Here is a 10,816-nt window from a genome sequence, read left to right on the forward strand (position 1 = left end):
TTAATAGATACAAATATAAAAACACACGGGCCGGGTTCAAATCCCAAACCCAGGATCAGAGAAATAGGTCCGACCCATTCTAACCCGGGTATGCCCGAGTTGGACCTGGCCTGACCTTGATCCGAGCGGGCCAGGTTCGCCCGGATCAAGGCATGAACCGGCCCACGCCCACGCCCACCCCTGCCTACCAATTAGCATGATATGGTGCTCATTATGTTAGTATTTGCTTTTGATCAATTTATAGTCACCTCCCTTTAAATGGAACATGTGGACATATTAAATGGGTATACATGCATATACGAAAAAGATATGAGATTACTTGATTATCAAAATACAAGATAATATGGAGCAAGTAGAGATATTAAATGGATATACATGCATATATATAAAAAAGATATGAGATCACTTGATTATTAAAATACAAGTGGATATACATGGATACACACAAAAAAAAAAGAGATTGATTGATTATCAAAGTACGAGATGATATAAAATGGAAAAGGTTAGACATGAAAAAGAAAATATTATATGGAATGGAAAAGATTGGATAAGACGAGGAGGAGATTAGATTGATTCATCATCAAAATTAATCTCAATTTTACTATTTTAAAAATTAGAGTTATAAGCAGGATGTTTGGATGACTAACATATATTTTGACATTTTTAATACAAATATGAACATTTTATTATATATTTGTATCCATATTTATATCCTATTAAATACAAATTTTAGCAATCATATCCACAATTTTATTGGATACGAATGTTTACTGGGGTATGGTTATTTTTGTGCACCTCTGCGTGTACGTTTACTCCTCTATACTCGAAGAAGACCCCAAAAAAGTACTTTTCGTGCTAAGTAAATGCTACAGTAAATAATGTAGCATGAAAAATGTTCCAAAGATTCGGTAAATGTTGTCTATACGTCACCTAATAATGCGTCTCTTTTGAAGAAATAAAGCTTCACAAAAGTGTACGCCGCACTTCATCCAGATATTTCTACACTCTCGGCTGATTCACGGTTGATGTCGATAAATAATTCAGTAACTTCGTTGCTTTCTTTTCTTCTTCTTTTTTTTGGGGGGAAGCGTATTAAAAGGATATATACTAATAGACTAATGTATTTGACGATTTGTGCATTGAGTCCGTTATTCATAAAATGGATCGAGACCATTAAACATTCTATGTTAGATGTTCAAGAGGTCATGGAGGTCATTATATAGTTCACCTAAAACATATGGGACTAGTAGTCCTGTATGGGATTAGTCGGGACTAATAGTCCCGTATGTTCTGAGCTGGGCGTTTTTTAAAATCGACATCTTTTTGGCCAACATCTGTTGACCAAAAAAATATCGATTTTACTAAATAATTAACAAAATGGTTGATTTTGCTAATTATTTAGTAAAAACGATATTTTTTACAAAATTTCCCTTTGTGCATTGAGTCCGTTATTCATAAAATGGATCAAGACCATTAAATATCCTATGTTAGATGTTCGAGAGGTCATTATATTGGTTGTTCTAAAAGAACCTTTACTCTTTATTAAAGTGACTGAGGTATTCTGGCAAAGCTCAAGTTAAAAAGAGGAAAACATTTCAAGTCTTTACATTGCAAACAACTACTGTAGTATTTTCCTCACAGTTCTGAGTTATTCGGTGTACATGTTCCCTCAATCCAGATTCTTCTCTTTCTTTTGTGAATTTATTCACTGGATGGTCCGTCAAATAAAATGCCATCAAGCTATTTTTCAAAAGCCAACCTTTACTACGAAGGCAAAGTTGACAGAGCAATTTTTATAGACTTCAGTCCTCACACTTTCATGAAGCTTACTAGAAATAAGTACTACTGTAGGCTACAACATCATATTGAGCAGATTGAAAACAATCTATGATGCCAAATTCACAATGAGTTCGGATGAACAAATAAATGCGAAAATTGGCTACAAATCTTTTAAGTGCACGTACTCTCACTAGTGCATAAATCTGTACTCTCACTAGGGCATAAATCTACAGAAGAATTACTGGACAAATATTGTATGATCCATAAATGATAATTATGGCAGATCTCAGTAATGAGTATAAATGAAAATATATCACTGAGGTTTAGATTTCAGGTCATAGACTAGTATACGTGCAGCGTCAACCAAATCTTGAAAACCCATAGTTGAGCAAGATGATGAATGATCGGATGTCTTATAAATAACAACAATAATAACATAAAACGCAAAATTTCAATTTGTCTGACAAGTGTATCAATCAATAAAGTGAGACATCCTAATGATAAAGACAGATCAGGAAAATATTATAGATGCTGAGGATGTCAAGGTTTGCAGAATAGAATGTAAATTACTACATGTGAAGTGTTATGACCCTAGTTGGGAAATTATTATCAGAAACATAATGAAGGCAATGCATTCATACATCCTATAAGAAATTCTACCAGCAAATGTCTTGAGAAATATGCGATCTCAGGCCACGACATGAAAAAGAACAATCCTGGAAAAGGTCCACAAATTCTTTCAGCAAAACCTGCCAAGAAAAACCCACTAATTTCCTTCAGACATAAAACCTTTTCATAATGTTTCAAAGTGTCGCATTGACAATATAATAATTATAGACGTCTAGAAAAGTATAGACTTGATGATATGAGATAAATATAAGATTAAAAAATACACACATTATCAGGAGATACAATGACACATAAACAACAGCAGCGAAGGCTTTATCACAAATAAGGTAGGCTACGTGAAACCTATTCTTCAATTTAATATGTTTAACCACCTCCTCCATCAAGTTAACCACCACTGTACCCCTCTAGATGGCTTCCAACAATGTTCTCTTAGGTTGACCTATTTACTCCATTTATTCTAATCTTATCACCTTTCATAGTGGATGCATTTTGTGGCCTCTGTTGTACATGGCCTAACCATCTCAATCGATTTTCGCTCATTTTTATCTTCAATAGGAGCAATATCTAAGCTCTTATAAATGCACTCTTAGTGCAAGAAAAAAGGATAAAATTTTCTAGTTACGCATCTACATAATGGCGTACTCTAGCACATCTACAAGATGTATCAGCAAAACCATACTACATATACAATTGCCTGCTTAATGAGCCTTCTTTAACCATGAACAACACATGAAATTGAAGCAACATAAAATTTCATTTCTCTTCACAACACAATTTTTAAGGAAGTATATTAAAGGAAAAGAAGAAAAATAACGAGAAAAAGAAGGAGAGAACACATAAAATTTTTGGGTAAAAATGGTTTGATTAAATTTCACCAAATCTTCCATGTAGCCGGCTCAACGCAGAGTTGCATGCTAAGACAATTCCATTTTGATAAAAAGGCAATGAGCAATAAATTACATTGTGAAGAAATTTCAAATACCAAGATGGAAAGTGAAACTGACAGTTGATTGCTCAAAAATGATCCAAGGAAATCAAAAGAGTAGCTAGATGTCATAGATTGTTATACCAACTGTTCGCTCTAGGATGGAAAGACTGATTTCATAACAAAAAGAACAATAGTTATGACATTTATAGTCTCAAATTGTACAATTACTATTGATTTTTCTTGTCATGACGTATAGTAGCTCAGCTTAAGTGGATTAAGTTGGCCATGATGATTAAATTTAAGAATTGAGAAGCAATTCAATTGTTGAATGAAGTTTATACTATCTATATTTAATAAGATAGAGATTTTATGAGAATTGGAATAGGCAAGCCAGAAAGACACCAAGCTCTTCTTGCATAGCCTCACCGAAAGAGTCATTCATAACTCTAAAGCCAGTCACAGTATAGCATCAACAAAGCCCACAAGCCGAGCTGGAACAGTAGGAGCTCGTCTTTCAATAGAACCTGCCGTCAACAGTTGCATTTAGCACCTTGGTATTGATTTACTCTCCCCCTTCTGCTCTAGGGGGTGTCAAATGCAAGGTATTGACAAGGATAAAAAAGCCTTAAATAAAGTAAGGAATAGCGGTCAGGCTTTGGCCTAGCATGAAGGCTGGGAGGTAGAAAGGCTTTGAAGGAGTAATCAGAAGTCAAGTGATTTGCTTAACACAAGCAGTCAAAGGATAGCAGTTTAAAAGATGCAAGGGGTGACTTTTTGGTTGTGGTAAGCCAGTACCTACAGTGTTGACAAATTTTCCAGTTGGATTTTTTTATTCCGAAAAACGTTGAAATATGATCATCAGTTGAGGGATATTCTACAGATAATGGAAAAGGCATGGGAAACGGCAAAGGTAGCAGAACGGAGCATCCTTAGCCTAATGTCCATCTAACTAATCAAGAAGCATCCTTATTTGAGTTGTAGAACATCAAATTTTGAGTTTTATTCCATTCTTCTTTTGTGAAGGGCAAGACATATCGATATTGCATCTCAAATAGAGTCGTAAATAGAGTCTGTGTTGCAAGATAGATATTCACATAGATTGCAAGATAGATATTCACATGGCAGGTGGTATAGTTGATCATATAAAGATATGCTTTTATAGATATCCACTATAATGAAAGAGACACCACATCAACTTTACATGCACTAACTAAACACACAACAAGCACAAATAGCATAGAGGTCCGACACAAACAAAACAAAGAATGAAAATGAAAGACTAGACTACAAAGTTTGTCACTACTTCTCCTCCTTCAAACCGCATCATAAATTGAGAAGCAACATTCTTCTAGTCTCCTAGCAGGTGACAACCCAAGTAATGAGCTCTTGCTACTATTCAATGAGCGTCACCTTCCTATTTTCGAAAGAACATATCTGATTTTGAATACAAAACAATCTCTCCCGTATAAGAGAGGGATCAACAGCGGGCATATGTTTCCAGAACGCACCTAGTTTTTGCTCCCATTGGAGCTTCACATCTTCCACTTAACGTATTTCTTGCTCAATTCTCTCAAATCTTCTGGTAATATCCATGACTATTTAAAGTCTTTCTTTCTTATTTCACTGTTCAGACCTATCTCCCTTTGAAAATAGACTAAAAGAAGCTTCTGCTTATAGGTAAGGCTCTTAACTCTTTCTTTCTTATTATTAATAAGATAAATTACCTTAGTTCCATAACATGGATCATTCCAAGAGAGCGAGTAAACCATATTCCTGTCAGAGATGAATCAAGCATTCATCCATATATCCTATAATACAGTCTTTCATGAGAGCACAAAGCGTGTTTCAGTGGCCCTATTTTCACTTCATTCGGGAAAAATCTTAAGCCAGACTCGATTGTTTTCTCCCTAAAAAGATTGTCATAATATCATTATACTACTGATAGTCGTAAGGGTCCCCCTAAAGAAGATTTAGGCAGCCAATCAAAGCTCTTGAACGCGAGAATCTATTGCACCAGAATGAGAACAAGAAGCCAAGCCCCTCATGAGGCAACCTACACCTGGAATGCTCCTCTTAGAGAATATGTAGCCTCCTAAACCTTCAACCAAAAGAACTGAGCTGAGCTTGAACAAATAGAGTATACCTTTTGCTCTCCAATTACAATCCATAAATCTTCATTAGATTCGCCAGATCACCCGGATCATTTTTAGCATCAACTCATTCAGGGGCTATTTCACTTTGCCACTTGTCAAAAAGGGCTTTTTTAACTCCATGAAGGATGTCACTCTGAAACTCTACCTTCTGAAAATGGAAAATAATAATTTTAGAATACTAGTTTTGACCCTGGACACAACTAGCAACTCGTCATAGCCAATTGCAAACATGTCAAGAATGTCGAAACCAAAGAGTGAGGGGTACTCATTTTATATGAGATGGTTGATCATGCTTCAACATGATTTTCAACTTGGTGCCTAGGACGACTGCAAGATGCAATGATGAGCCAAGACTTGGTAGTCCCCATAGCAGAAAAAAGGGCCTAGGGTGAAAGATGCAATCATGATAATCATTAGGGGACCTTTGCCCATGTATGCCTCTGAGTCAACTCACAAACCGTGTTGGACGGATTCCATTAGGCTGTAATTATGCAAGCCAGTAGGAGGCAGCACACTTCAATCTAGTGGATTGGTTCAATAATTTTAGTTTGAAATGATCCATATTATGGAGCCAAGAGGCCCAAGACAACCTATCTTGCTAATAATAAGAAAGAGTTAAAGGGTTCCTCTATAAATATAAGTTTCTTTCAATCTCTGTTTTTAAAAGGGAGACAGTGCCAAACAACGAAGCATGAAACAAAGACTTTGAAAAATCATAAATATCGCCGAGATACTCGAGAGAATCGAGCAAAAAATACGTCAGGTGGAAGACACGAAGCTCCAACAGGAGCAAATGCTGGGGCATTCTGGGAACATATACCCGCTATTGATTCCTTTCTCTCTCATACGAGAGAGAATGCTTTGTATCCAAAATCAAATATGCTACCTCAAAAATAGGAAGAGGCCACTCCTCGAAGAGCAACAAAAGCTCATTGTTCAAGCTTTCACCATTTGAGGGGACTAGAAAAATTTTGCTCCTCGATCTATGATATTTTGCTAACATTCGGAGTTGTATTTTAAGTTTGATCATAATCCAACAAAGATATCAAATACAACATGATAGCATTTGATATATCCTATCATCATTTGAGGCTATATCATCAAGCTTTCACCATTTGAGGAGACCAGCAAAATGTTGTTCATCTATCTATGATATTTTGCTAACATTCGGAGTTGTATTTTAAGTTCGATCATAATCCAACAAAGATATCAAATACAACATGATAGCATTTGATATATATCCTATCATCATCGGCTAGTATTTCGCTGTGCCCTTTCTGTCACTCTAGCCAATCCATGGTTCTTAGCTCACCTCCGGTAAGACGAAATTACAAATGACTAACATCGAACATCACATCACCAACAATTGTTCCTCACAATGTAATCGAGTAATATACCATCACTACTTGCAAGGATATGGAAGTGGACGATTGAAACACCCTCCCATGATTCTTCTGCAGCATTAGCCACTATTTCCTCTAGCACGTAACTACGAATTACTCTTGTTTAATTACTCAAGTCACAAATCCCTTTATGTTAGTAACCAGGCTCCCTAACCCAAGCCTTCTTAGCTCAACTATCAACAAGAAATCAATCAAGTAATGCTGAAATAGAAGCCTTCTTAGCTCAACTATCAACAAGAAATCAATCAAGTAATGCTGAAATAGACGATACAATCGCAAACAATAAACAGCTCAACTATCAACAAGAAATCAATCAAGTAATGCTGAAATAGACGATACAATCGCAAACAATAAACACCAAAGAGAGGATGCATAATAAGTCTCTTAAATTTTAATTGTTCAAATAATAATCCAGCGCACACCCAATTCTTCAACCAATCTAAAACCCTCTTGTTTCAGTGATCTAACCTTCCAACAAGCCCAAATCCCAAAATTCTCCACCAAACCCTAGGTTTTAACAAAAATCTCAGAAATTGCGAGATTGGAAGGTAAAGATTGGACCTTTGGTTAGGGTTTCCGCTGATCATTGACCGGAGTGAGGATCGGAGCGGTTGATGCGGTTGTAGGCGGCCTCGCCGACGAGGTAGATGCCGAAGGCGACGAGGGCGATGCCGAGGCCGGGCGTCGCGTGGCGGAGGTTGCTGGTGAGCGATGGGTGCTTCCTCCACTCGTCTCTGCGCTTGAAGAACTCGCCCGTTGCTCCCAGTGGCTTCGCCATTCTCGATTTTGGGTCTGATCTCTGTGTCAAAGTCGAGGTCTTTTTTTTAAGTCGGGTTTGCATAAATAGTCAAAAATGAGATAGGACCCCAGTTTTTTGCTATTTGCATCCCTCAATTCTTTACATTTAGACCTTTTATTTTTCACATTAACAGATAACTTGTGCTTTTGTTTCGAGAAAATTCACAAAACCACCGTGAAATGTGAAGGGTTTTGCACAAAAATCTTCCTGAGTTTTACAAATAAAAAAAAATGGTTAACGGATCTCTACTAACAGGGTCCGGCTACATTAATGAGCAAAATTTCACAAATCCTCACCAACTCTAAACTCGATAAATTAGATAATCTCCTTCAACTTCAACGTTAGAAATTTGTACTAAACCTCTAGAACTATTAGAACTATCAAACATTCTTATCAATGATATTAACAAATAAAACAATAAATATAAATCATGACAGATCAGAATTTTGTTCAAAATTTCTATGGTGAGAGATCAGTCACAACCATGTGATTACACTTTCAGATTTTTTTTTTAACCCCTTACATGTTAATTCCATTTATAAGGTTTTCCAAGGATGTTTGATATAATTTTGAGAGCTTATTTATAATTTCCGGTATTTGAGCGCAGATAGTCCCCGCGAACACAACAAAGCTTTTAGTTAAGCGTCGGGCGTTAAAAATTTACCCGCGCCCAAACCTGCGTCCGTCGATGGCGACGAGCCTCGAGCCCTCCTCAAAAAAATGCACCACCCTCACCCACTCAAAACAACTCCCCCCACCTCCTCACCACCAACCTCTTTCCAAGCCTCCCCTCCCCTCCGCTTCCACCTCCTCGACCTCTCCTCCCTCTCCCTCCCCTCCCCTCCCTCCCCTACTCCTTCTCCCTCCTCTCCTCCGTCCACCTCCCCTCACCAACGACTTCAACTCCCTCCTCCGCGGCCTCGCCGCCTCCCCCACCCCTCCAGACCCTCCCCTTCTACTCCCGCTTCCTCGCCCGCTCTCCTCCCGCCTCGATCGCCCCGACGCCTCTCCCTCTCCTTCACCCTCAAGGCCTGCGCCCGCCCTCTCGCCTTCGGCCCTCCTTTCGCAGATCCACGCCCAAGCCCTCCCGCTCGGCGTCCTCGCCGATGTCATGCTCGCGACCACTCTCCTGGACTCGTACGCCAAAGTGCCGGCCGCTCGACCTACGCCGAGCGGGTGTTCGACGAAATGGCCCTGAAGGAACGTCGCGACGTGGAACGCCCTGATTCTCGGGTTCGCGGGCGCGACCCGCGCGCGGCCGACGCGCTGGCGGCGTTCAAGAGGTTGGCCGGCGTCGACGGGGCCGGCGCGAGGGAGAGAGACGTGAACGAATTACGGTCATCGGGGCGCTGTCGCGTGCGCGCAGCTCGGAATGATGGGCGAAGGGGAGGCGGTCGTCGCGTTTGCGCGGGGAGAACGGGTTTTGTTCGGGTACGCGGGTTTGTAACGCGGTTGTCGACATGTACGCGAAGTGCGGGTCGGTGGAGCGGGGCGGAGGCCGTGTTCCGGTCGATGGCGGAGAAGTCGCTTGTTTCGTGGAATGCGATATTGATGGGTTTTGGTATGCACGGGCGCGGAGAGCAAGCGTTGCGTCTGTTCGATGAGATGCTCGGAGCAGGGATTGCCGAGCCTGACGCGGTTACTTACTTGGCGGTACTATGTGGTTGCAATCATGCGGGCCTTGTAGACGACGGGCTTCGTGTTTTCAAATCAATGAAGGTAGCACCGAACGTGAAGCATTATGGCACCATTGTCGACCTTTTGGGTCGTGCAGGGAGATTATGCGAAGCACACGAAGTAATAACGTCAATGCCTTCAGGTATAGAACCAGACGCGGTACTCTGGCAAACTCTACTCGGAGCGTGCAAGACCCACAGCCACATTGAGCTCGCCGAGCTGGCATCTAATAAGCTCCGTGACATGGGATCAAACGGAGACGGAGATTACGTGCTCTTGTCCAACGTTTACGCAGCAAAAGAACGGTGGTCAGACGTTGACAGGGTCAGAGATGAGATGGTCAGGAACGATGTCAGGAAGACGCCAGGGTTCAGTTACACTGAGATCGAAGGCGTTGCGCACAAGTTCCTCAACGGCGATAAGGGGCACGAGCGATGGGAGGCGATATACCGAAAATTGGACGAAATCGGGTCAAGAATCAAAGGGCTAGGATATGTACCGGATGTGAGTAATGTGTTGCATGACATAGGGGAGGAGGAGAAGGAGAATGCGTTGTATCATCACAGTGAGAAGCTTGCTATTGCTTTTGGGTTAATTAGTACAAAAGATTGTGCACCAATACACGTGATAAAAAATCTTAGGATTTGTGGGGATTGTCATACGGTGGCTAAGTTTATATCAAAGGCTTACAATAGAGTGATTGTAGTACGGGATAGAGCGAGGTTTCATCAGTTTGAGGGTGGAGAATGCTCATGCGGAGATTATTGGTGATGCGTAGTGTTTTATCTTTTTGTATTCTATTTATTAATTTTGTTCGGCTGAGTTGCTGAACCAAGAAATTTTGGGGAAAAGCCTTATGGTGTTGTATATTAATGCCTATAATTTTATTTTGCATATATGTTCTCTTTTTTTGGTTAAATCAGTAGTAATGGATGAATGTGCTTGAATGATGGATTTAAATGGCATTTAGTTGGCGGAACGTTCCAATAAATGAAAATCAAAGATATAAATTTCGTTGGATGAATTATCGTCGGCTTATTGGCAACAATTTTCAACTCAAAGAGCCAAACAAAAGAATCTAGGCTAAACTATCAAATTGGTATTTAAAGTAGACTATGTTTACCACTTTGATCATACTCCCTTTAAAAGCACGAGTTTGGGAAAATCTTTCGGTAGACAAAAATACCCTTCCATTAAGTAATAGTAAGTTGATAAATTGACGATTTCTTATTGGATATACACAGTATGAAGATAAGGATATAGTTTAAATTGAAATGTAAACCTTAATGAAATTATTGAATATCAAATTTACAAATGTATAGGGTGTATATGCAAAAACTAAACAAATTAACGAAATAAATAATGTCTGCCCTAAAGGTCGAATCTAAAAATAGCACAGACCTACAAATGTACATAGTGTGGACGAGATATTTGTAAAATCCATCAA

The 10,816-nt window shown here is 39.5% G+C and overlaps 2 protein-coding genes across 2 annotated transcripts; one reads left to right on the top strand and one right to left on the bottom strand.

Annotated features, from left to right (window-relative positions):
• On the bottom strand, positions 2,260–7,725 carry LOC109830184 (NADH dehydrogenase [ubiquinone] 1 beta subcomplex subunit 3-B-like). The gene is made up of 2 exons (XM_020397363.1): positions 7,455–7,725; positions 2,260–2,528 (listed from the first exon to the last, which is right to left on the bottom strand). Exon 1 carries the CDS (start codon positions 7,669–7,671, stop codon positions 7,477–7,479), a length of 195 nt encoding a protein of 64 aa, XP_020252952.1. The 5' UTR covers positions 7,672–7,725; the 3' UTR covers positions 2,260–2,528; positions 7,455–7,476.
• On the top strand, positions 9,022–10,237 carry LOC109829394 (pentatricopeptide repeat-containing protein OGR1, mitochondrial-like). The gene has a single exon (XM_020396518.1). It carries the CDS (start codon positions 9,205–9,207, stop codon positions 10,138–10,140), a length of 936 nt encoding a protein of 311 aa, XP_020252107.1. The 5' UTR covers positions 9,022–9,204; the 3' UTR covers positions 10,141–10,237.

Source organism: Asparagus officinalis, chromosome 2 (genome assembly GCF_001876935.1).
Source record: "Asparagus officinalis chromosome 2, Aspof.V1, whole genome shotgun sequence".
Lineage (NCBI taxonomy): Eukaryota > Viridiplantae > Streptophyta > Magnoliopsida > Asparagales > Asparagaceae > Asparagus > Asparagus officinalis.

Excerpts from the sequence above, each read along its gene's own strand:
- LOC109830184 (XM_020397363.1), bottom strand. The coding sequence starts at position 7,671 with ATGGCGAAGCCACTGGGAGCAACGGGCGAGTTCTTCAAGCGCAGAGAC.
- LOC109829394 (XM_020396518.1), top strand. The coding sequence starts at position 9,205 with ATGGCGGAGAAGTCGCTTGTTTCGTGGAATGCGATATTGATGGGTTTT.